General features: G+C 34.6%; 4 protein-coding genes across 4 annotated transcripts; 2 read left to right on the top strand and 2 right to left on the bottom strand.

The window, feature by feature from the left end:
* The first annotated feature begins 4219 nt into the window (after positions 1 to 4219).
* Positions 4220 to 8406, top strand: ABCG9 (ABC-2 type transporter family protein). The gene is made up of 4 exons (XM_012995272.2): positions 4220 to 4811; positions 5081 to 5873; positions 6610 to 6926; positions 7622 to 8406. Exons 1-4 carry the CDS (start codon positions 4701 to 4703, stop codon positions 8279 to 8281), a joined length of 1881 nt encoding a protein of 626 aa, XP_012850726.2. The 5' UTR covers positions 4220 to 4700; the 3' UTR covers positions 8282 to 8406.
* A 5135-nt stretch (positions 8407 to 13541) lies between these two features.
* LOC105970386 (NAC domain-containing protein JA2L) lies at positions 13542 to 15495 on the top strand. The gene is made up of 3 exons (XM_012995194.2): positions 13542 to 13830; positions 14416 to 14684; positions 14765 to 15495. The coding sequence occupies exons 1-3, from the start codon at positions 13650 to 13652 to the stop codon at positions 15239 to 15241; spliced, it is 927 nt and encodes a 308-aa protein (XP_012850648.2). The 5' UTR covers positions 13542 to 13649; the 3' UTR covers positions 15242 to 15495.
* Positions 15496 to 16000: 505 nt separating this feature from the next.
* Positions 16001 to 19606, bottom strand: LOC105970387 (Peroxisomal membrane 22 kDa (Mpv17/PMP22) family protein). The gene is made up of 7 exons (XM_012995196.2): positions 18840 to 19606; positions 17497 to 17637; positions 17302 to 17415; positions 17034 to 17207; positions 16804 to 16919; positions 16434 to 16521; positions 16001 to 16352 (listed from the first exon to the last, which is right to left on the bottom strand). The coding sequence occupies exons 1-7, from the start codon at positions 19377 to 19379 to the stop codon at positions 16347 to 16349; spliced, it is 1179 nt and encodes a 392-aa protein (XP_012850650.2). The 5' UTR covers positions 19380 to 19606; the 3' UTR covers positions 16001 to 16346.
* A 2207-nt stretch (positions 19607 to 21813) lies between these two features.
* LOC105970422 (Cyclophilin-like peptidyl-prolyl cis-trans isomerase family protein) lies at positions 21814 to 26137 on the bottom strand. Its single transcript, XM_012995244.2, has 12 exons — positions 25760 to 26137; positions 24729 to 24986; positions 24545 to 24634; positions 24217 to 24312; positions 23745 to 23852; positions 23581 to 23630; positions 23226 to 23328; positions 23026 to 23079; positions 22651 to 22809; positions 22436 to 22558; positions 22298 to 22347; positions 21814 to 22178 (listed from the first exon to the last, which is right to left on the bottom strand). Exons 1-12 carry the CDS (start codon positions 25931 to 25933, stop codon positions 22067 to 22069), a joined length of 1377 nt encoding a protein of 458 aa, XP_012850698.2. The 5' UTR covers positions 25934 to 26137; the 3' UTR covers positions 21814 to 22066.
* Between the last annotated feature and the right edge of the window lie 171 nt (positions 26138 to 26308).

Raw genomic sequence — 26308 nt, 5'->3', positions numbered from 1 at the left:
ACATCTACCTCCCTCAACTATAATTTGTTTCTTACATCTCCATCCTTATGGTGTCAAATTCAACATAATCATCTAGATTTCGTGGAATGTGCTCTAGCTTGTACTCGTTTTGTGTAAAAATATAGTTTCCGATGCACCACAATCTGATATATACAAGCCAAAAAACACATATTATGATCATCCTGCTTCAAAATGTGGAGTTCGAATGGGATAAAACGGGTATAAAAGTGATAATATTCTATATAATCTTGAAGATTCCACTAAATTTGAGGAGTTGAGGGGTGATTGTAATTATCCAAACAAGAGGGGGTTTTCGTAATTTGACCATTCCTCAGGGAGGTGGTTGTAATTTACCTGGGCATTTATTTAATTAAGGTTAAAATTGGAATTTTGTATTTTTAATATTTAGGGAAAATTGTAATTTTGGTCCTATATGTTTAAGGATTTAGTCCTATAAGTTGTCATCTTTCAATTTTACATGGAAATTATATTCAAAAGTAGTATTTTTAGTCATATTTCACTCGAACTTTGAATTTTAGCCGTTGTTTGATGATGAACCTAACAAATTCGCAGAAATTTATTTATATGGACATTTAAAAATTACAAATGCTCTTCTAGTTTGATTTATAGATGTGTTGTCTCGCATAATTATTAAAGTTCTACCAATGGTAAGTTAGATGTCGAATTTATAAATTTTCAACCGAGCATACTACCATTAGATAGCTGCCCTTACAACAGCTAGTAGAATCGTTACACTTGCAACCGGAGTAAATACAATCATTTTATACATATATTGTATATAGACGTACAAGGAAAACCGAGCATACTATCTTTAGAGCTTTCTCGACATTTCCCTCCATCGTTCCGTATGGTTTCCAAATTAATGAAGGGCAAAATTGACAAATAAAAATTAATTTTACCTTGAAATCATAAAACGACACCTAATATGAAAATTAAAAGAAAAAAGAGGCCAAAGCGACACTTATTAAGAAACGGAGGGAATAGTAGTTAGTTATATAGCATTTAATTAAGTTCGATTTCATGTGTAATTTCTCATCAACTTTTAAATATTCTTCATCAATAAACTCTGAAACTTTCTCTCTTCTTCAAAAAAAAAAAAACTCTGAAACTTTCTCTCTCAATATTATCATGTTGTGGTTGCATTCACGAGTTCTAATAAGAAAAATAATAAATAAAAATTCACATAATTATTTGAATGAAAATTCTCATAATTAATATGCACTTTCGTGTTGGTTTCTTAGTTATTTTTAGTTTTATGTGATGATTTGAACTAGAATCGTACGATTTTTTATAGTTTAAAATTCAATATTAAACGATACGAATAGATAATCGTGAAAACAACTTAGAAACTAATGCAATCTTACGAGTTTAGCAATAACGATAAAAGAAATCGCGTCAGAAATAGTATAGAAAGCGCACTTTGCATGACAAGAAACTTTTAAGTTTTAGGATTGAAAATTCGAATATAAATTAACAGAAAATTTACAGTTTTCATCCCTCGGGTTTGTAACGATTTCACATCTGGTCCCCCATGTTCACAGAAAACACATTTGGTCCCTTGTGTTTCAATAATTTGACACTTTTGATCATTTCCGTCAATTTACCGTTAGTCTGTCATTTACGGTAATGATGGGCACACGTTTGATTCCATTATTTTTAACGGAAAATTGACAAAAAGAACTAAAAGTGTTGAATTTTTGGCACATGAGGGACCAAATGTGGTTTTTATGAAAATATGGGACCAAATATGAAACCAGTACAAATTTAAGGAATGAAAACTGTATTTTTCCCGTACATGAACTATTATTTGACTTGTAGATTATTGTCATCAGATTGCAAAATATTTTTATTCCAAAAAAAAAAGGATTGCAAAATATTTGGACAATCCCATTTTGCAAATAAATTTGCATGTCATATTTTATGCATATTTGTTTTCTTCTTTTTGGTATGACATGAGAAAAATAAGTCAACATGTAGTAATTAATACATCTTGGAATTTGACTCTATTTCTCCAATTCCCATTGTCACACCTCATAACGACTTTTTATAGGTTCTAGAGTAATTTTTAATATAATTCCAAAATCTACTATAATTTAATAAATGTTCTTCTTTTCAATCTCGTAAATTGTTACTTTCTTTTTCGAATTTTATGAACTAGGAAGCGACAATAAACCAAATGGACGACGAATATTCCGATTTCCAGGTAAAATTTTCAATTTTTCGAAAAAAATTTATTGGTTATTCGGTGTTTGTCAACGCGGAGTAAAAAAAAACACAGAAAACCCGATTCCGTGTTGAACAACATGGAAATAGCATGATTTGTTTTTTTATTCGAGACATACATAATTTGTAAATGTATAAAGTTTACCTAAAATCTATTATCATATGAGTCGAAGATTAGCGTCTGATTTTTTTTTCGAATATTTTAAAATATGAAAAATTAATAAATATTGAACTTATAGTTCGTGTTAGGTTATTACTATTCAAGTATTTTTAACCAAACTAGTATTTTTTTTCCCCGTGCGATGCACGGGATCGTATTTTAAAAGTGAAAAAAAAAATCAATTTAATACATCATAAAAAAAATATAATACACTAACATAGTAAAATTTAAGAAAGTAGTATTGTTCATATTTTATATAACATTAATTTTTTTACGTAGTAAAATTTATAATCCAAACAAATAAGTTACGATTTAACAAATCGAATTTCTATTTTATCTCTGAAGATTTGAGATATATTGATGAAAAATAAGAGATTGAAGCCGGAAGGATTCTTCACGGTTCAGTGTCATATAGGTAGAAAATTAATACAGAAAAAAAATATTTTAAAAGTGTCATTAGGGTTTCTTAGGGTTGCCCCAACGTTTCTTTCTTTTATATATAAGATATGTATAAGATAAGATTAGTGATTAGTGGGGAGTAGTAATGCCATTTGGCAAATGAAAATTTAAACTAATTTTAGTTATCATAAAAACTAAAGCCTATAATTAAATGTTAATGTACTATAAAATCAATAGTGATCCTCTGCTATTAATTTTATATATAGTTACTATAAAATAAAATAAATATAATATCATCCCTAAACTGCGATATAATATAGATGACTTATTATTAAATTAAAGAAATTATAGAAAAAAAATAATATGAAGTTACGTTTTAGTAATTTTAATACTTGATATGACATAGAAAATCAAATTTTATCTACCTAACTAAATAATTAGTAATTATTCAATTTATATAGTTACTGCTACAAATAAATTTGACTCATACCAATACATTTATATTTGAGCAAATTACGGTTATCTCTGAGTATGCTAAAATTACAAAAAAACCCTTATATTTGGGTGATTAATTACAACCACATCTCAACAATGTATTGCTTTACACATCTGCACTTACGGTATCAAAAGAATATGAATTTTTTTTATTTTTTTTCATAAAACAATATATAATTAAGAGGTTGGTTGTAATTATTCAAATAAAAAGGGATTTTTTCGTCATTTAAGTATATCTCAAGGAGGTGGCCGTAATTTGACATTTATATTTTATACCTCAAATTATGAAAAGCAAATTGCATTTATAGTATAGATAAAGAATAAAATTCCAACACATATTGCAGTGAATGCACAAAATTGCCATAAAAAATAAATCAAATCAGACCTTAATAAATAGTATTACCATATAATTAATTACTAGATTAACCAATATTATAATTAAGGCAAAGACTAGTTAAGCAAAGTTACTCAAAAAAAATAAAAAAATTTAAGTAAAGTAATTAATAACGTGTCGTAAGTGTACGAGTAAAAAAAGGCGAGAATGTCTATTAAATCAAAGAAACGTGATTACATATATAAATATCACCCCCTGAGTTATGGTGAAATTACGAAAACTCCCCTCTTGTTTGAGTAATTATATCCACCCCTCAACTATGTATTATCTAACGAAAAAAACCCCTCCAGACACCGACCCAAAATTTCAGTAACGCCAACATTTCATAACGTTTACCGAACTAAATATACTATTTTGTTCGGTAAATAACTGAATTACATAAATTTTACGTAAAAATATTTAAAAGGAGGAGGTGACTGCAATTACCCAAACAAGAGGGGTTTTTTCGTAATTTGATCATACATCAGGGGTTGCCGTAATTTGCCATTTCTCTCTTATATATATATATGATTCCCAGTTCTGAAACCAACTCTCTGTAGAAATCAAGAAATACACACATATATATGTATATATGTATACGTAGAGAGAGAGAGAGAAAGAGGAGATAAACAAACAAACCGCACAATAAAAGGTGGCCGGAAAAAGGTGAAAATCGCCACCGCTAACCGCCGCCTCTCATCTCTCCCGCGTGACATATTACCATACGTAACAGACCCACTCAGATTTCATAAACCCAAATCCCTAAAATCTTCATTTATACCCCACTTTTGACTTCTCTCTCTCTCTCTCTCTCTCTCTCATCTCTCTCTCTCTCTCTAGAGATAAGAAAATTCAATTAAATAAATAAATAAGTCATTTATTGATTGTTTTGTGTATTTATACGTGGAGGTGAAGGGGTGAGAGATTTTCACAGAGGGGGTGTCGATTGATTTGATTAATATTTTCTTTTTTTATAAATATATTTGCATCGGATTAATCAGTTGTTAGCGCGGCGGCGGTGCGGCGGAGATGGGGACGGAAATGGTGGACCTGGAGGAGCAGATTCAGGCCGTCGCTACCACCGGAGAAAATACTGCGGCGGCCATTTTCAAGAAAGCCAATCTTCCTGTCACACTCAAGGTTATTTTTTTTTTAATTTTTCTTTTTTGAATTGATTCTTTTCAAAATCATGCATGCATGAATTTTATTTTTTTATTATTAAATTCAATTTTTTTTTAATTGTTCTTGGGAACATAATTCATCTGAATTTATTTTTGTATGTATAACCTAAAAATCTGCAAACTGCATTCAATTCTTCTTCTTCCTTCCTGCATCGTCTAAATCAAATCAAATCTGGTTTTTTTAATTCAATACTGAAACCCTAGAAACCCTAAATTCAAAATACGCAGTTCGATGAAGTTGTATACAAGATCAAGATCAACAACGGCGGCTGCCTGAAGAAACCCACAACGAAAACCGAAGAGAAATCAATCCTAAGAGGAATCTCCGGCGCGGTCCACCCCGGCGAGATGCTCGCAATGCTGGGGCCCTCCGGCAGCGGCAAGACGACGCTCCTCACCGCCCTCGGTGGCCGTCTCGGCGGCCGCCTCGGCGGAAGCATCACCTACAACGGCAAGCCCTTCTCGAACGCAATGAAGCGCAACACGGGGTTCGTGACGCAAGACGACGTGCTCTACCCCCACCTCACGGTCACCGAAACCCTAGTCTACACCGCCCTCCTCCGCCTCCCGAAAACCCTAACCAAGCAGGAGAAGTCCCGCCACGCGGAGGCGGTGATCGAGCAGCTCGGCCTCTTGCGGTGCCGGAACAGCATCATCGGGGATCATTTTCTCCGGGGAGTCTCCGGCGGCGAGAGGAAGCGCGTCAGCATCGGGCAAGAAATGCTGATTAATCCGAGCTTGTTGTTCTTGGACGAACCGACTTCCGGGCTCGACTCGACGACCGCTCAGAAGATCGTGTCCACTCTGTGGGAGCTCGCGAACGGCGGCAGAACGGTGGTGATGACGATTCATCAGCCTTCGAGCAGGCTTTATTACATGTTTCATAAGGTGCTTTTGCTTTCGGAAGGGAACCCGTTGTTTTTCGGTAAGGGATGCGACGCGTTGGACTATTTTGCTAGCGTCGGTTTCGCTCCGTCGGTTGCTATGAACCCGGCCGATTTCCTCCTAGATCTTGCAAACGGTACGTTTCGAGTTTATTTTTTTGGATGGAATTGAATAAATTATATATTTTTTTTCAAAAATGTTGATTTCGAGTTTTTTTTTGGATGGAATTGAATAAATTATATATATATTTTTTTTGAAAATGTTGATTACGATTATCAGATCGGTGGAAATTTCCGAATTCTGCCGATAATTATTCGATTATCCGACTTTAGAATAACTCTTTTCGTTCTATAGTTTGATCGGTCCAATTTGATTTTCAAACCCTCTGCCGATTTCCTCTTAGATCTTGCAAATCGTACATTTCGAGATTTTATTACGATCTCTAGACAGGTGAATTTCCGGATTCGGCCAAATTTGATTCGAAAAGTTCCGACTTTCAAAATAACTTCCTTCATATTGCTTTACAAAATTTCTATTTTTTCGATTATTTAATTTTCTTGCCCTTTTTTAGAAATTGAATCGGAAATTTTAGGTTTTCTTTCGAAAATACTAATTTTTATCTGATTTGTCAAATTGGTACTTCCAAGTAATTTTTCTCTTTCTGATTTGGATATTTATTTATTTTCAATTCGAATCCCGGAACTATGATTTCCCAATTTATTTCTTAAACTCTTCGGAATCGAATTGTCCGAAAAAATGTTAATTTTAATCCGATCCGTTTTTTATATCCGTCTTTAACTTTAAGATCAAGTCAAAGCCCTCGGAATAAATAATGAGCAATTGATATAATTAATCTCTTCATATTGGTATAGGAGTTTCGACGGCCGATTCGCACGAGGATCAAACGGCCGTCAAGCAAACACTGGTTTCAGCCTACAAAGCAAATCTTTCGGAGAGTGTGAAATCGGAACTTGCAAATGAAATTCAAATCCATTTGCCGACGGATAGTAAGCAGTTCGGGCGATGGTCAAACACTTGGTGGGACCAATTCTCGGTTCTTTTCCGACGAGGAATCAAAGAACGCAAGCACGAGTCTTTCTCCGCGCTCAAAATCATTCAAGTTTTAGTCGTCGCTATCCTTTCAGGGCTCCTATGGTGGCAATCTGATATCAGCCATTTACAAGATCAGGTAAATTCTTCAAACACATGGTTTATTCATATACGAGTGTAAATTACACATACTGATATGCTAAAATAACTTTAAGGTCCATGTAGTATTGGTAATTACGTTCACACCCCTGAAACCATTACCGGAGCTAAGATTTCATGTCCTGGGGACATATATGTTTGTTTTCCGTTGTGCCGTTAATGCTACTATAGACGAAAATTGGGTGATTATAATTAGCGATACTATAAGGACTTTAAAGTTATTTTAGCATACAACAGGGGTGTAGGTGTAATTTACCCTATTTATTATAATTTTTAAGGTAAATTCCGAAAACCCCCTAAAGTTAGATTAAATTACAAAAACCACCTCCACTTATTCGTAATTACTAAACCCCCCCTATACTTATATTAAATTACAAAAACCACCTCCACATATTCGTAATTACCAAAAACTCCCTGATATTTGTTTCCGTCTTATACCAACCCTTACCGTGTGACTTTTCACATTTTTTATTTATTTATTTATTATTCTAGAGAATAGACTTTACACAATTTCATATACTTTATTTTATTCCTCACCTATTTAACAGAAGTATATATATAATAGTTAAATAGGTGGGATTTTGGTTATCACGGATAGGTGCGAGTGTTTTTCTTATCTACCCGAAGTTCAGGGGTATTTTCGTAATTTACCCTAATTTTGGTTATTACGGATAGGTGGGGCTGTTCTTCTTCGCGAACGGTTTCTGGGGTTTCTACCCCCTCTTCCAAGCCATCTTCACCTTCCCGCAAGAGCGTTTAATGCTGGCGAAGGAACGATCCTCCGGGATGTACCGCCTCTCGTCGTACTTCATGGCGCTAACCCTAGGCGATCTTCCGATGGAGCTCGTCCTCCCGACCGTCTTCTTCACCATCACATACTGGATGGCGGGCCTCAAGCCGGCCGCCGGGCCCTTCTTCTCGGGCCTGTTCGTGCTCCTCTACAGCGTCCTCTGCGCGCAGGGGCTGGGCCTCGCCATCGGCGCCGCCGTGATGGATATGAAGGCCGCCACCGTGCTCGGGTCGGTGATCATGCTGACTTTCTTGCTCGCGAGTGGGTACTACGTGCAGCACGTGCCGGTATTCATCGGATGGATAAAGTACTTGTCGATCAGCCAGTATGCTTTTAAGCTGCTTCTTGGGACGCAGTACAGTGTTGGGGAGACGTACCCCTGCGGCGGCGGCGGGCGGAGGTGTCTGGTTGAGGATTTTCCGGCGGTGAAGGCGGTGGGGTTGGATGGGCAGGTGGTTTCCGCGGTGGCGCTTGCGTTGATGATTGTTGGGTACCGGCTGATTGCTTACGTGGCGCTCATGAGAATTGGGGTTATTAAGAAATAGAATATATTTGTTTTTTTTTTTTTTTTTTTTTTATTAATGTCAAACAGTTGACTGTATGGTGTTAGAATTTGAGATTTATGGTAATACTTTTAATATTTTAATTTTGGTTTAGTATTTTTAGTTAATGTTGTTCATGGTCAAGGAAATTAAATCATGGTTGATTAGTTAGATGGATATTTTGCTAATGCACTATTTCTAAAAAAATAAATCAGGAATTAAAATAAGTAATTACAGAATTGACAACATTTTATTGAACTATGTTGTTTGAGTGAAGAATAAACTTGGTTTTGAAGCCATACATACAGTAGAATTTCAATAAAAGAATATTCTCGGTCAAATAATAATTTCTTTTTAGTTTAATAATTTAATATTTTGTTAAATTAATAAAATCTTATTAGTCACGATTGTATTGATTTAAAGAGGATTAATTGTTAACATATGGGAATTTTTAGTTGGGTTTTTAAGAACATTAATGCAAGGATTATTTATTCATTTGAAATTCGAATTTCTTTCTAAAATGCAAGGTGATGAGTATTTTCGATCTCTATACAAAGAGAACAAGTTCTTCAATATTACATATGTGGATCTTTGGTCTGATTGTTTTATAATAATATTGTCTCGTTATTCTGTCCGATTGAATTCGAATCTTCTCTATTTTTCTATTCTAATATACCTGATTACGTTAATATAGTGTACTTAGGTGGTGTTTGCAAAAGCTTATAGAAATAGATTATGCGTTTTTTTCAGTGTATAATCTGTTTTTATGTGTTTGCAAAACAAACTTTTGATTTTGCTTCTCTTAAAATAAGCTGCTTTAAGCTATAATTTTAAAAGCAGTTATGTACATGCTTTTTTCTATTTTAGTTGATTTCCAACTAATATGCAAACAGCTACAACTTTTAGAAATAAACACTTAATTTCGAACTTAAATCACAATCACTAACTTCTGCTTTTATATAACCTTTTGTAAACACCACCTTAAGCGAACAAACCAACAATTACAATTATTCATTGCCAAACATCTTTGTATATATATATATATATATATATATATATATATATATATATATATATATATATATATATATATATATTTCTTATTTCTTTTTATTTATTTTTTATTCTTGAATGTACATACATTTTGAGGCCAAAAACTTCCCAAAATTGTACCAAATAAAAGCTGTTATACATTTGCAGAACACCACTGAACATGCTTATATACATTGTATCATTGTATGCACTTCCAATTTTGACTTGTGCTCTTTAGGACAACAAGTTAGGATGTTGTCTAGGTGCAAGAAATGATTAAACACTATGTACTTTTCATAGCATTTGTGGCTGCATTTGCTCAACCACACATACTCTCCATCATTTAAGAAATTCATGTTAATTAATATGCCTAAAATCATGTAAAGTTATCAAATATTCTTGCCCTTTTTGTTTTTTCAAATATTAGTATTGGTTTACGGTTGATGAGGATCAGTTCGACACTTTTGGGTCGAGCTCCCCATATTCAATATTGGTGGGCCAGGACCCAACGAAGAATAGAAGTTAAACCCAGAACCGAGATGACCTAGATAAGCGAAGATGTTCGCCAGAATGAGAGCGCAGAGATAGGAAGATCAAAGAGCTCGCGCAATTGGGAGACCAGCAACGTACACTTCAACTTGCAACATATCGATTTGAATATATTTTCCATGAACAAATAAGGAAAGTGAATAAATCAAGATTGATGATTGATTGATGTAAATTAAGGATGGATAATTGATTCTCAAATTTTCAAATTATTTTAAATCGGAGTAGGAATTATATACGAAGTTCCTATTTTTTATTCGACTTTCAATTCCGAAATCTAAAACTTATAACCTTTTTTTTTCCCAAAAAATATGTTTATAATGTTAATATTAAAATATGTGGATTGAAAAATATGAATTTTTTGGAATACGTGGATTCCAATTCTAAAGTTTCTTATATGTTCTCCTTAAATTAATATTTTTCATACTAATGCGAAACTTAAAAAAAAAAAAAAGGGAATAAATAAAAATAAAAATAATGATACTATTATTATTATTATTATTATTATTATTATTATTATTATTATTATTATTATTATTATTATTATTATTATTATTATTATTATTATTATTATTATTATTATTATTATTATTATTTGTGGAAAAATAGGAGTGTCAATTTTGAGGGTTTTTCACGTATGGAAGTCAAAAGAACACGTGGTTACAGAAGCGGCACGTGGACACAAGATAAGAGAACCGTGACTTTTGTAGTTAGGCAGAATATTTCTTTTTACAAGAAGTCGGGGGGGAAAGCTTACTATATTTTCATGGGTAAATTACGAAGCCCCTGAACTTTGGTGAAATTACGAAAAACACCTTCATCTATTTGTAATTATAAAAATGCCCCCGGTGTTTGTTTTTATCTTATACCGGCCCCCTTGTGGTGTTATTTTTCATGGATTTTTTTTGATTTCTTGGAATGTTTTCCAAAAATGCCGATTTAATTCCTACATAAGTGAAATTTATTTATGCTATTTTTGAAATATAAAAATTACCCTCAAGAGTCTTTTACACGTAGTCTTTATTATTTTTTAATAACACCTTCACATTTTTTAGTATTATCATTATCCCTTTGAGAGTAATATTTGTTTTCAAAAAGTAACATAAATAAAATGTCATTTCAGTAGAAGTAAGATTGGCATTTTTTAGAAAATATTACCTGGAATCAAAAAAATTAGTGAAAATAACACTTTAAGGGGGTCGGTGTAAAACGAAAACAAGCATTAGGGGAATTTTGGAAATTACGGATAGGTGGAGGTGTTTTGTGTAATTTAGCCTAAGTTTAGGAGAGTTTTAGCAATTTACCCTTTTTCATAAAGCTATAAAAGGCGTGTTAACAGTACAGCGTTTTCAATCGACACGTTGGGCTTTCGTACCGTAACACGCTTTTAGTGTTTTTTGTGGATTTAACCTTTTTTTGCCTATTTGGTGGTTTCTTCCACTCTAAAAACTATACTGTAAATATACAGATTCTAATCTAAATGCTGAGCTGTCACTTTGTTGGAACTCTGCAATTTTTTTGGTCAAAAGCTTCATATTTTTGTTGTCAATTAATTACAAGACTTTGTTTTAATTTGTGGTTTAGATGAGTTTATATTTTCCACGTGGATGCCTTCAATTCTATTTCTTGTTTAAAGTTTGTATGGACTAAATACGTAAAGCGCACTAAGTTAAATGATTTTGAGTTCGAGTTTCTCCGCCAAAAAAATTATGTCGGCAATATAGATTTTATTATAAAGGAAAATACAACATAAAGTTTCCGAAGGTTTAATTTACTTGAACTTTTTTCGTAATTATTTGTTTCTTATTTTTTTTTCCTACTAGTGTTTTGAATTTAAATTATTGCATTAAAAATTTTCATAATTCATGTACAAATTCTTTCGACCTCAATCTCCTATGTTTCATTTATATTTTTCTAATTATTCTGCAATCTCTAATTACTCTGCAATGAAATATATCTTTCGTAACAAATCGTATAGAAAATGCCAGATGGCTATAGAATAAAGGGTAAATTACAAACACCCCCCTGAGGTATAGTAATTTACAAAAAATCCCTTTTGTTTGGATAATTACATCTACCCCTCAACTATGATTTTTTCTTACACCTCCACCCTTATGTTGTCAAATTCAACATAATCATCTAGATTTTGTGGAATGTGCTTTAGTTTGTACTCGTTTTGTGTTAAAAAACAGTTCCTGATACACCACAATCTTATATATACAAGCCAAAAAACGCATATTATGATCATCTTGCTTCAAAATGTAGAGTTCGAATGGGATAAAACGGGTACAAAAGTGATAATATTCTATATAATCTCGAAAATTCCACTAAATTTGAGGAGTTGAGGGGGTGGTTGTAATTATCCAAACAAAAGGAGGGTTTTCGTAATTTGACCATATCTCAGGGGGTTGGTTGTAATTTACCCTAGAATAAGTAAAAATCACGTTCCAACTCTTGAACTATTACGAAGTGAGCACAATTTTTTCTATCACAATTCATTTAATTAAATATTTTTTTTTTTTAAATATTATCTCATACATCGTACGAATAGAAATACTAGTGGATAATTAATTACATATGACTATACCATTCCTCAATCCTTTTTAACAATGGTTGCAAAGGAATTTCTTGTTTTGGTCAAATAAATACTTACATGTACCTAACTAAAAAAAATTCAAAGGTAATAGAACAAAATAAATAAAAAGAATTACAAAATCAACAAATTGAAAAGACCTTAATTTCATATTGTATTTTGGCATGTGCATATTTTCGTAGTCCAATAGAGAAAATAACATTACGTCAAATATTACGAATTGGAATACACTTACAATATTTTTAATATTTCTAAAATATTATGTAATCCGATTTTAATTTTTAAAAATATTTATAAAATTTTGCCATTCTAAACAATTACACTTACAATATGATTAATACATATTTTATATTACATTGGCTAAATGTACAGTAAAATCTTAATAAAATAATATTTTGAAAAATTAATAATTTCGCTTAAATAATAATTTATCATGATTTCAATTTGGTGAGAACGTACTAAATTATTAACTTCATAATGTAATATTTTGCTAAATTAAAAGTTTCTCTGATTCCTATTATATTAATTTATAGAGATTTAATTGTATATTCCCTTCGTTTCGTTTTAACTGTCGTTTTTTAGTTTTGCACAAAGATTAAGAATTTTATTAAATGTGTTTTGGTTTTAGGAAAATGTATGTATTTATACTGGATATTAAGTAATTAATGAAGTGTTGAAAATTTAAAGTGACTGATAATATGAAACAGAAAAAAATCTCCAAAGTGACAGATATTATGGAACAGATAGAGTACAAATTTCGAATTTTGTCGGTTACAATTCAATATATTTTAATTATGTAACATGTTTATTTCGTTCTAAATTTTCTAATTTTTAAAACGTATTTAAAAATTATTTATTTTCGCACATACTTTTTTGCGTTTTTAGGTAAGTGTGTACGCACGTGGCATTAAATGGAGCTCCACCATCAAGCATTATCGGATAAGATCAGCCACACAATACACTGCCGAACACCCTCTACGTGGCACATTTAAACGGTGGTGGATCTGTGGGCCCCACTCCTTTTGACTTTCAGAAAAAGACCACCTCCTTTTTCCCGCTTATATATACACAACCGCAGACTCCCATTTTTTCGGAGAAATAATAATAGTAAAAAAAATAAAACAAAAACAAAAATAAAAATAGTACTCCTCTCCTTCTTAATTTATTATTGTTACTAATTTCTTTATCGTCATCAGCAAAATGGGTATCCGAGAACCCGACCCGCTTTCGCAACTGAGTTTGCCGCCCGGTTTCCGGTTCTACCCGACCGACGAAGAGCTAATGGTGAAGTACCTCTGCAGAAAAATCGCCGGCCACCATTTTCCCTTACAAGTCATCGGCGACGTCGATTTGTACAAATTCGACGCTTGGGATCTTCCAAGTAATTATTATTTATTACTCTTACTTATTTATCTATTATTAGCGTATATACTACAATCACTCCCTGAGATTTGGTCAAATTACGAAAAAACCCCTTATGTTTGGGTAATTACAAAACTCATCTCAACTTTAAATGTTTTTACACTTCCACTCTTGCGGTGTCAAATTTAGTAGAATCTTCTAGATCACATGGAATATTCTCAATTTTGTTCTCGGTTTATCCCATTCGAGTTCCACATTTTGAAGCAAGATGATCATAAGACGTGCCTCTTAGCTTTTAAATATCAGATTGTGGTGCATAATAAATTATTATTTTTACACAAAACGCGTACAAACTAGAGTACATTTCAAGAAATCGAGAAGATTTTGTTAAATTTGACACCATAAGTGTGCAAGTGTAACAAGATTCATAGTTGAGGGGTAAGTCGTAATTATTCAAATATAATAATTTTTTTTCGTAATTTGATCGTACATCAGGGTGCATGTAATTTACCTTTTATTATTATTCATATTATTATTATTATTATTCCAATTAAATTGTTTGATTTTTTTTTTATATTTTATTAATCATTTAATAAATTTGCAGGCAAGGCTTTGTTTGGGGAAAAAGAATGGTACTTTTTCAGCCCTAGAGACAGAAAATACCCAAACGGATCAAGGCCAAACAGAGTCGCCGGCTCCGGCTACTGGAAAGCCACCGGCACCGACAAAATCATATCAACAGAAGGAAGAAAAGTCGGAATTAAAAAAGCCCTAGTTTTCTACATCGGAAAAGCTCCTAAAGGAACCAAAACCAACTGGATTATGCACGAATACAGACTCTCTGAACCTCCCAGAAAAAATGGAAGCACCAGAGTAAGTCAAATTAAAAATCAATTTTTGATTCAATTTCAATTTTCTTCTCTTTGATTTAATTAAATTTTTTTTTTGTTTAGTTGGATGATTGGGTGTTGTGCCGAATCTACGAGAAGAATTCGACCGGATCGAAGGCGGCGGTTTCCGGTGTTCGGAGCAGCGAGTTCAGCCACGATTCGCCGTCGTCTTCTTCATCCCAATACGATGACGTTCTGGATTCACTGCCGGAGTTCGACGACCGCCGTTACTTTTCCGCGACGGGAATGGAATATTCCGTCAACAGCTGTCAGCAGGAAAAGGATGACAAGGCGGTGAATCTTCTTCAGCATATGGGTTCGGGTAATTTTGATTGGGCCACGCTGGCCGGGCTTAACCCACCGGTTCGGGCGGCCCAATACGGTTCGCGAAATGACATGTTTGCCCCTGCTTCTAACAACTCGGGTTATATCTTCCCACAGAACCCGGTCGAGTTCGCTCTGGGCTTTTCCGAATCGGTGGACCCGTTTAGCGCCCAATACCCGGCGGCTCAGCCTGGCGGGTTCGGGTTTACGCAGTGAAATAGTTAATAGTGAATCTTTCAGGGGTCGGTTTATAATAGTTGGGAATATTGGTTTGGGGCTATTGTGTAAATACGCATAATTCTTTGGTGCCAACTGTTTTGAGTTTTAGCTAGATTTGAGGAGAGCTCCAAGGCAATAATAAATTAATAATGTCATTGATATTTTACTAGCCATAGATATAGCAATTTTGTAAATTTTATTCTTTTAATTGATTTACAATAATGTTTATAAAAGCTTTTGAAATTAGTCTATATTTCTAGTGTTTGTGAAAGTAATTTTTATCTTTATTTATCTGATATTTAACCCATAGGTTATATGTAGGGCTGGGTATAGGTCGGGTTGAGTAATTATCGACCAATTACATACCTGATCAGATCAACCGATTTTGTTGAATATTGAAAACCATTACATGCCCGACTATTACGAGTCGGATAATAGTTGGCAACCGAGTCCTGCTGCTCTTACAGTTCTTAGGTTTGCCGAAATTCATGGTTGGAGTAATGTTGTTCTAGAAGGCGATTTTGCCTTCAACTTATTAATGCTTTAAATAATCCGGATTACGGGTCTTTGGTCGTATGGAGTGAGAATTGTGATATTGAACTGTCGAAACTCGAAAGTATATTAAAATTGGCAAACGAATGTTTGAAAAACGACTGAAACTTCAGCAATAAACTTCAGACTCATAAGGGCACACTCTGCACTGTTCAAATCACATAGCACGTCAATGTTTAAATCTCGATAAAAATCCAAACAAGATTCAACAAACACACGTTCAGTTCCATTCGATTCAATTCGTGTAAGTAGCGCCACCACATTATCATTGGACAATATATTTTCTTTGATAAATAAACCTACAACAGATAATAAGAGTCGATCGACTTGAAATACAGTAAGCATACATACATGTACATGAATTATATATATATAATTAAATTAACAGAACCTGCGTCGTAAATGTGGCATGTTTATACTTATATAGTTATATTGGCCTGTGCTATTATTACTCGAATACGATATATTCACAGTTCGATGGCCCTTCATACCTTCGTACGACAGCTCTCTTCTTTGTCTCGTCATTTCAGTCTCGTGTCTTCGACTTTTTTCACTCCTAAATGCAGACAAATATCATTACGATTCGAATAATTACATATCCGGAGTTTTTAATCAGAATTCGGTCATATAATAATACCTCAGATGGACCTTTCACTGGTGGCAAACTGGCATTAGCTTCAACTGGTGCTTCGGTTATTCTAGCTTCCGATTTCTCGTTCGAGTAACTGCAAAAACGAAAAAAAAAAAAATAGAGTTCTCGACATATTTAAGTAAAGTTGTTTTGAATGGATTTACAATATTATTGCACGGATTAATTGTTCTGAAGAGACCATTTATAGAAAGAATGAGTTTCCTAAAACACCGGGTAGATTTTTACCGTACATTCACACATAAAAACACACACATCCATGTTGGTGTGTGTAGATTTGACCATTAGTAATCAAGATTAGTAGAAGTCATTATTAATTAGAAGTTTAAAGTTGTTTATTAACACAAACAACGCTTACGTGGATAGTATAGTGACCCAAATGAGTTCGACACAATCAACCCAAAGAAGCCTTTGCTCGACGGGGATAACACCGTACGTAACTAGATGAGCAAACGGCCAAAGCTTCCACCCCGCCTGAAAGTACAAAAATTACATTGTCCAAACGAATTAATTAAAGTACATAAGATTTTTAAACTGAAAAAAGAAAAAAAAAGGGATTTAATTAGTCATATTCTCGAGAGTTCTTACAGTTAACATGGGCAAAAACGTGGCCTTCCACTCGCTAAATATATTAGCGGGAGATTCGAAACGTAAAACGCCTAAAAGTGTGAAGTAAATGCTGTTCCAAATCGCAGACCATACTGTCTGATCGAACAGCACTTTCGCCGGAACCACCCACCAATCATCGAACGGAAATAAAGCCTGATAGTAGTAATAACTAAATAGCCATTTCGCACGAGAAAAAAAAAATTATATAAATAAATAAAATAAAAACTGAAATAATAATATTAATTACCTCACAGAAGTGATAGTAGTAATGAGAAAGGGATCCATGCAGTGTAAATCCGACTAGACCAGATCGGAACAAGCGTGCGCGGTCGAACTCGAATATCGGTTTCCCTTCGTAGCACTAACAAATTATCGAGCAAATTTCATCAGTTTACTTTAAGACATAGTGTATATATATATTTGTATGTATGTATTTGCTAACCTGTGCAATCCAATCTCCGACGGAATAAACAACTCCACTTATTACCATTTTTGCCAAGACGGGGTTCGTTTTAAGAGCTGACTCGTAAGCGCTCCAGTTGTGTTGGGGTGCGTATCTCAATATTTCAAGAAGTGTCCATCCCTATATATATATAAAACAGAGCAAATCAGAATGCAGAGGCGTATTTTCGAAGAGTGACGTATATTAATACGAGTACTGTGACGAAGAAGAAACTAGTCAGGAAACGAGTATAGAGATAGATGAGAGTGTATCCACATCTACATCCACTCGAAAACACTGGGAGAAAGGGTATAGTTGTAAAAAAAAACGTAAACCGAAAAAATCTTCTACAAAGCTCAAATGCTGACGTTTAATATCGTAGATTAGGGGCTAGTAGATAAATTTGGTTGTCAAAATTTTACTTTGAGATTCATAAACTCAAATCAAGATCAGTAAAATGTGATTTATTTGTATTTTATTGAGCTCCGAAAATAAAGTTTTGAGGCCTGTGCAGATCGTGAATAATCGAGTTCCCTTCTATTTGAAGGTTATGATCAAGATTCATGGAAGAAAAGAAAAGCAAGATTATGATAAATGCAATACATGTTACATATTCAGCATCACAGTTACAGATTAACAATGCAGCAGCAAAGAATTGTTGAACCACTCACACAGTAAGAAGCATCAATAATCAAAAATCACACACACGCGCGCGCACACACACACACACACACGGAGCGAGTAAGAAGCATCAACAGTCAAAATTAACACACACACACACACACACGCACATAGTAAGAAGCATCAACAATCAAAATTGACACACACACACAGAGTAAGAAGCATAGATAATCAAAATTAACACACACACACAGTAAGAAGCATCACTAATCAAAATTCACACACACAAACACACACACACACAGAGTAAGAAGCATCAATAGTCAAAATTATAACACACACACACACGCACATAGCAAGAAGCATCAACAATCAAAATTGACACACACACACAGAGTAAGAAGCATCGATAATCGAAATTAACACACACACACACACACACACAGTAAGAAGCATCACCAATCAAAATTCACATACACACACAGTAAGCAGCATCACTAATCAAAATTCACACACACACACACACACACACACACACACACGCACGCACACACACACACAGAGTAAGAAGCATCACTAATCAAATTCACCGACACACACAGAGTAAGAAGCATCAATAGTCAAAATTAACATACACACACACACACACACACAGTAAGAAGCATCAATAATCAAAAGTCACACACACACACAGTAAGTAGTAAAAAAATTATTAGACTCACATGCCAGTAATCATGATCTATTGTAAGCAATTTGGTGATGGCAAAAGTTCCAGCAGCCAACACAATGGTAGCGTTAATTGTCCTGTCAATTAGCTTATCCATTTCCTCCTGGCTTCCCCCATCGCCGCCGCCGGAGGACCCCGCCGGCCCACCCGCGCCGGAAGCAGCAGATGAGAACCCAGCCGCACCTTCGAACGACAATCTCCCCGTAGCGGCGTCGCTTCCGAACCCACCGACAACCTGATCCACCGCCGTGGATTCGGCTTCCCTCCCTATACAAACGACGCCGTCCTGCTGGTCCACCCTGTCGTCGCTCTGCACGGATATTACGTCGAGCTCGTTCGCCACCGAGCAAATCAGCAGCAAGGATTGTCTTCTGCGGTTGGATTTGGAGAAATTGTTGCTGATGGCGGCGGGCGGCGGAGATTGTGGTTTGAAGGAGGACGGCCTGTTGCTGCTGCTGGATTTGGGCTTGGGGTTAGGCAGAGAGAAAAAGGATTGACGGCTGATGGAGGTAGCGGCGGCGGCGGCGGCGGCCATTGGTGGCGGGTACGTCCGGTGATCACAAAATCCCACTCGCTTCTTCCGTGTTGAATTTCTGAGTCAACTCAGCTGAGGATTGGTTCAGTTTTTTATACGACTGACTGGTGGTGTAGGTGGATTGGTGGATCGGTTTCACACCGGTTAATTCTTGTGGGGCCCGGTGACACGTGGCACTATTTCAGAGGGGCAAATTAGTCAGTAATTAGTCAGCAATCACTGATCATGCAAACGGCAAATCATATACGTATAAATAAGATATTGTTCACTATTTTATTTTGTCCTCCTCCTGTCAAAAAAAATAAGATATTGTTCACCGTTTTTCGTCTCTCAAGTTTCTCGCCATTTTATATTTGGTCCTCATGTTCACAAAAAACACATTTAATCCTCCTTATTTTTTAATAATTTAACATTTCTGATCAATTCCATCAATTTAACGTTAGTCCTTCAGTTAAGGCAGTGATGAGCACGCGATTGGTTCCGTTATTAGTAACTATAAATTGGCAAAAATGACTAAAAATGTTGAATTTTTGAAACATGATGGACTGAATCTATTTTTATTAACAAGGAGGACCAATAATGAAATCGAGGTAAATTTAATGGACCAAAAATGTACTTTCCCCAATAAGATATTCTAGCAGAAAATTGGATAATATAAATCGAGAAATGGTGCAAAATCAATTTGGTCCAATTAATTATTAATAAATAATATAATTAGTTGAAAAACAGAAAAAAGAAAAATGAGGTCCATAAAAAAATTAATTTTATGGAAAATAAAAAAAAAAATGAAATTGCAACAAGATTCCATTAGTATAGTAGGGTTGGTCTTTCACAATCAGAATTCAGACCCACATGTTTGCTGCTGTTAATGGGCCATATAATAATTAATTCTCACTGCTAATATATATATATATATATATAGTTGGTGAATTCTGGATAATTCTGTAAACCTGGATTCCTCCCGGCCACTCAAAGTATTCAATTTTCAATTTTGAATGGTTTTTTTATTTTATATTATAAATAAAATTATTACACATTTGCAATTCAAATTTTACTTCGGACTAGGGGTGAGTTCGGGACGGGATTTCGGAAAATTGGGATTTTCGGGATTGGGATTTCGGGATTTCGGGATTCGGGATAGAAATTTTAAATCCCAATCCCGTCCCATATTATTAAATTCCGGTAAATCGGTATCCCGAAATATTTCGGGAATTCGGGATTGGGATCGGGAAATCCCATATTTTTGCCTAAAAAGTGAGAAATATTGCATTTTTTTCCATTAGTATGATTTTATCCACTAAACCAACTTGAATATATATATATATATATATATATATATATATATATATATATATATATATATATATATATATATATATAGATAGATGTGTGTGTGTGTGTGTTTTTTTTTATTAGTTTTTTTTTTCTTTTTTTCCTAATTCGGGATTAAAATATCCCGATCGGGATTGAACCAACTCCCGAATCCCGATCCCGTATTTGTTCCTAATCCCAATCCCGAATCCCGTAATCCCGAATTCCCGAAGTTTTAATCCCAAATAGTAAAATTCCGTTCGAGACGGGACGGGATCCCGAATCCCAATCCCAAATGCCCAGCCCTACTTCGGACACAATGTAGCACGAATACGGAAACGACGATATAGAAAAACGAGTAAACGGACTTAGGGAAGCGGCATGTCACGAAAAACAGGGATACTGAAACTTGGGGAAAACGTATAAATATGAAAAATATAGAGGTATACTTGCAAATATGCTATACAGCATAATTTTTATTTATATGTAAAAAAAAAGAAAATGCTATTTGCGGTCACAAAATTGCTATTCGCGGTTTCTAACAAAAACCCCCAAAACTTTTAAAAATATCAAAAAAACCCCCAAAACTGCAAATAGCAAAAAAAAAGAAAAAAAAATTCGAAAATTCGAAATCAAGCTTGAAGAAGGGTTGGGCTTCGATTTTTTGACGTAATTTCGACTCTTTTATGTGTAATATGCATTGGGTAGGTCGATTACGGAACCAATTTCATGTTAAAAAGCCCTACAAATCGATTTGTAGGGCTTTTTTTTTCGCAAAAAAATGGTCGAACGCCCAAGATAGGCGCCCAAGGCGTGTACGAACGCCCGTTCCGGGCGTTCGTACACGCCTTGGGCGCCCATCTTGGGCGTTCGACAATTTAAAAAAAAAAAAAAAAAAAAAAAAAAAAAAAGAAATTTTGCACTGGACGCCGAACTCGGGCGCCCAAATGCAGCTTGCACGCCCAACTTGGGCGTGCACTGCATTAATGGACGCCCAAGTTGGGCTTTTAGGCGTTTTGGGGGGGTTTTTGGATTTTTTCGGAAAGTTTTGGGGTTTTAGTGAGATAAAATGTTTTTGTGGGGGGTTTTGTCAAAAACCGCAAATAGCAATTTTCAAACCGCATACAAATATATTCGAAATAAATATTGTTATCAACTATCAGTTTGCAATTTGATCATTAAATCATGTAACTAATTAGGGAAGCAACAAAAATATTTGAACTTTTGCTATTCAAACATGTATCTAACTTTTCAGAAATTACAAAATGGTCCTTAATGTGTCCGGCATGTGTCCTCTAGTGTCGGACACGTTAAACCCATACTCACCTGATAGACTATTTAAAACTTCAATAGCAAACAGAAAAGAACAAGCATTTCTAGCTTTCTTTAGGAAGAACGAGCCGATCTTGACCTTCGATCAACTTTGCGGATCGGATCATATCCCCGGTTTTTAACTCGGATAACGTTTCTTTTCCCTTAGTCGTGTATCTGTGCATCAATTTAAATTACAACTATATCAAAAGTAGCAAATAATGTGCTTGAATAGTCGGAATTTGATGTAAATACGGTCAAATTAAATAATCGACGAGCTTTTAAAAACACATTACCCAAATACAGAAAATTGGCCTTCGTCAAACGATAGCCCTCCTAAGCCAGCCTGCGAATATAAAGATTTAGATTATTGCTCAATTCCATTTTAGGAAAATTAAAAAAATAAATAAGGTGCAAAACTGAATATTCCTCACATTTCTTTTGTCGTAAAGATAAAAGAAGAATTGATTCGGCGAAGAATATTCCTCGGAGTCTGGATTATGAGCCATGACCACTGAACCGTAAACAGATAATGGAAGCACAGGCAGCTCCCCGTCCTTTTTTTTACATGAAAATTTATTAACCGTCATTTATCCGACGATGCGTAATTTTCATTAATGGATTAAAATTAAATAAACTTTGGTTAAACCTGAACACTCAGTGTTGTTTTGTAGAGTGGCTCAAATTGGCCAGACGGCATTATTTCAAGGGGGGTGATGTACCCTTTGTCCTTTCCCACAGCACCGTCTGAAAGAATAGCTTGGTCCGTGCAGTTAAGTTTCATTCCGTCGTAAACCCCATCGACCACCTGCATTGTATTCGAACACAAGTTGACAATAATAATTCTATAATAAGCAGTAAGAACTTTCGATGCATAAGGATTCAAAAATATTTTTTGACTAATAGAAATACCAAGTACAGCTCGTCGCCAAATAAAATAAAACGAATAAAATGCTAAGAATAGTAATCGAATTGTGAAAAGGAGAATAAGTGAGAAAGATGAAGCGAGATTCCACTACCTTACCAGTTTTGCAAAGTTCCCTGCTGTAAGAGGTGCTGAATACCCATCTACGACAACCTAATTAAACGTACAGATTAGTAATTAGTAAGACAACTTCGCTTACTTATGTTGTTAATTAAGACAATCAGATTGTGTACAATCAATATTAGTTAAGTTTTGATAAATTGTTGTGGTGTTTCAAAAGGGTAGAATCGGAACTGTACCTGAATTATTGCGGTGTTTCTGGGTTGACCAGCGGCTTCTGGAGAAAATGTCGAGCCGTCTCCTTTCTCGATAGCAAATTCAACTACTGCTCTCCCTGCAAGCCTAAGACGATAGGTAAAATTATTAATTTATTATAATCCATAAGGCATTATACTACCTCCTCGCTTCTTCAGAGGTTATGATGATTAACTTATATTGGAGCTGCAAAAATAAAATGCATTGAAGTATGATATATATATATATATATATATATATATATATATATATATATATATATATATATATATAATCGACAACGACGAGGTAGCAAATACCTATAGGAATTGTAGGAGAAAAGATTAGTGAGATGATTACCTTGGATAGTTTGAGTATTGCTGAGGCAACAGAAATGATAACCCTGGAGCCTGTTGACAAATACATTCTTAATACATCACTGATCATGAAACTCGTAAAAAATTAATTAAATAAATAAATAATAACTGCAGGAGGCTATACAAAAAGAAAGAAACCACAAATACCTGTAGCAATTCGAGCTGCGCAATAGTATCGAGTGTAGTCGATAGGCCAACGGATATTTTGTCTGCATCTTTATCCTTGATGCTATTGAGAAGTTTATTAAGCCCACCCTGACAAACCAAAAGAAATTCTTAATTATTTTTCTACTTTCTGAATTAACAACAACTACTCAATGCAACTTCGGTTCAAAACCGACTGAACTTAAGTGTAAGTAGCATCTGTTTCACAAGATAGATTACTAATTCGAAAAAACAAAATCCTACGTTTTTTAGATGGTGACTAGGATGTCTGAAATAGAGGGATTAAGAATAAATTTGATTTATTCAACTCATAAATAATGAGTAAGTTATCTGTGCACGGACCAAATAACCTACCACATTATATATGCTAAACCGAAAAAGTGTCCTGATATTCAAGTTCGTATACACTATTTTCTATAGATAAATAAAGCTCTCATTCTTTCTTCTACAGTACCTCCCCATCTGTAAGAGATGCATAGAGTGCATCACCCTTTTCTCTCAAATCAGCAGGCGTACTAGACAAGATGGATTCTTTTTTATCCACAGCAATCTGACAAGGAGAATAACAAAGACGAGGGCAAAAATTATTATAACCATATGATAGTGAGAACAATTAAATTGCTGTATAATACCAAATAACCAATTAAAATTAAATAAATAAATACTGCAAGGAACAATACTGCAAAATCCCAAGAACATTTTCCATTTGAATCACATGATCGTTGCATATGAACATTTATACATATATTATATATAGATGTACATGGAAAACCGAGAACTACCTTTAGAGCTTTCTTGACATTTCCCTCCATTGTTCCATACGGTTTCCTCTGTGGAATCCTTAGCAAGTAAGATATGTCCTCCAGAGAATCCTTTAACAGAAGAGTAAAATATTTTAACCTTTTTTTTCATCGTCAAAAAATATAGAAGACCATGCACAAATAAATTTATAATTGCTCATTGAACCTGTATAGCTTTCATGTTTGTGTTGGCAGGGATTGCTCTTCTCAAAGCTAGTTCCCCAGTCCGAGGAATCTTCGTCTCGGGTGAATAAAGAACTGCTTCGGCAGAAGGAACGAACGAAGACTGATGACCTGGCAAAGGTAGTGGTGATATCAGCTGAAGAAAAATAACGATGGCTGTGAAAGCACTCTCGAACTGCTTCCTCTGTGGTTCCATCCATGCCTTTAACTTAGAGCAGTAATTGTTCACAGTCACTAACTCCTGCGTTGAAATAACAATTTAAGTTAAGATTCGACGATGCTTGATGTTGGAAATGATGAAGGTATATGCAAGAATTTGAGCCCGCTGCAATAAAGAAAGCGATCCTATAATTGGCACTCCGAAAATAATAACAAGGGAGAGAATATCACCAGCATTTCGAGATGAATACTGATTTCAGTCTGTCAAAATTTCTTTCCCATAATGTTTGATCTGCATTTTACTTCTCGGCATTTTTCCATGAGTAGATAAATCGAAATTGTTGTGTTGTCACTAAACGATTTTCTCTGATTAATCGAGCTATCATGCTTTCGGTTATGGGATTTTCTTCCTAATTTCATAATAGCAAGATGTTAAACATTCCTCCCTAATTTTGGACCACTAATCGATTTAGTTCTTCGTAAATCGTAATGCCATTTTGCTATATTAAACCCGTTCCCTCTATTCGGAGATTATTCTACTGATCATGATTATGCATGCAAACCATTTGAAATTAGGCCTTTTTCTGGTAAAAAAAACTCAAATTTACACTACATAATGCTAAAACACACATAATAATTGAATGGGCTTCAGAAATCACAATCATAATTACAGCAAAAAATATATAATATATCAACCACTGTGAGCAAATGCCTATCACCCAAAATAAAACTAAATTGGGGGAAAATTTTGCAGAGCAAACAATTGCATTGATAACTCATGGATAAGCCGAAATTAATTAATTAAAAACAATTAAAGTGAAGCATATTTAAAATTGGATCGAAAACTGAACTAACCATGGAGGCATTATCCTTCTTCGCCAAAATGCGGCTGAATTTAGGAGAAATTCGCCTCCGATTGTGGGGGAGAGAGAAACGGGTGGTGAACAGAGAAGTTAACTGCGGAGTGGATGAGCGGTGGAGAGAGAGGCTGTATGGGGAGAAAGTGGAAGCAGATAAAGGGACGGCCATTAATGGAGTTTTCGTAGTTTATGAGGTTTTGGCGCGCCTCATCCAAAGCGTAATCTACACTTCATTCTCTCTCTCTCTCCTCTACTTTTATACTGTTTGGTTCTGAACACTGCGTTTCTCTCTCCTATTTTTCACTCGGAAAAGAGAGAGAAAAAAAAAACGAGATTTCACATTTGGTTTCATAGAAAATACGTTTGATCAATTATATTTCAATAATTCAACATTTTAGTCTTTTCTATTAATTTTTCGTTAAAACTAACGGAATCAAGCATGTATCCATCACTTACCTAACTAACGGACTAATGATAAATTGACAGAAATAACAAAAAAATTTAGATTATTAAAACACGAAGGACCAAATGTGTATTCTGTAAA

Source organism: Erythranthe guttata, chromosome 8 (genome assembly GCF_056151865.1).
Source record: "Erythranthe guttata isolate IM_541 chromosome 8, IM_541, whole genome shotgun sequence".
NCBI lineage: Eukaryota > Viridiplantae > Streptophyta > Magnoliopsida > Lamiales > Phrymaceae > Erythranthe > Erythranthe guttata.
This window is presented reverse-complemented; position numbering and strand designations above follow the sequence as displayed.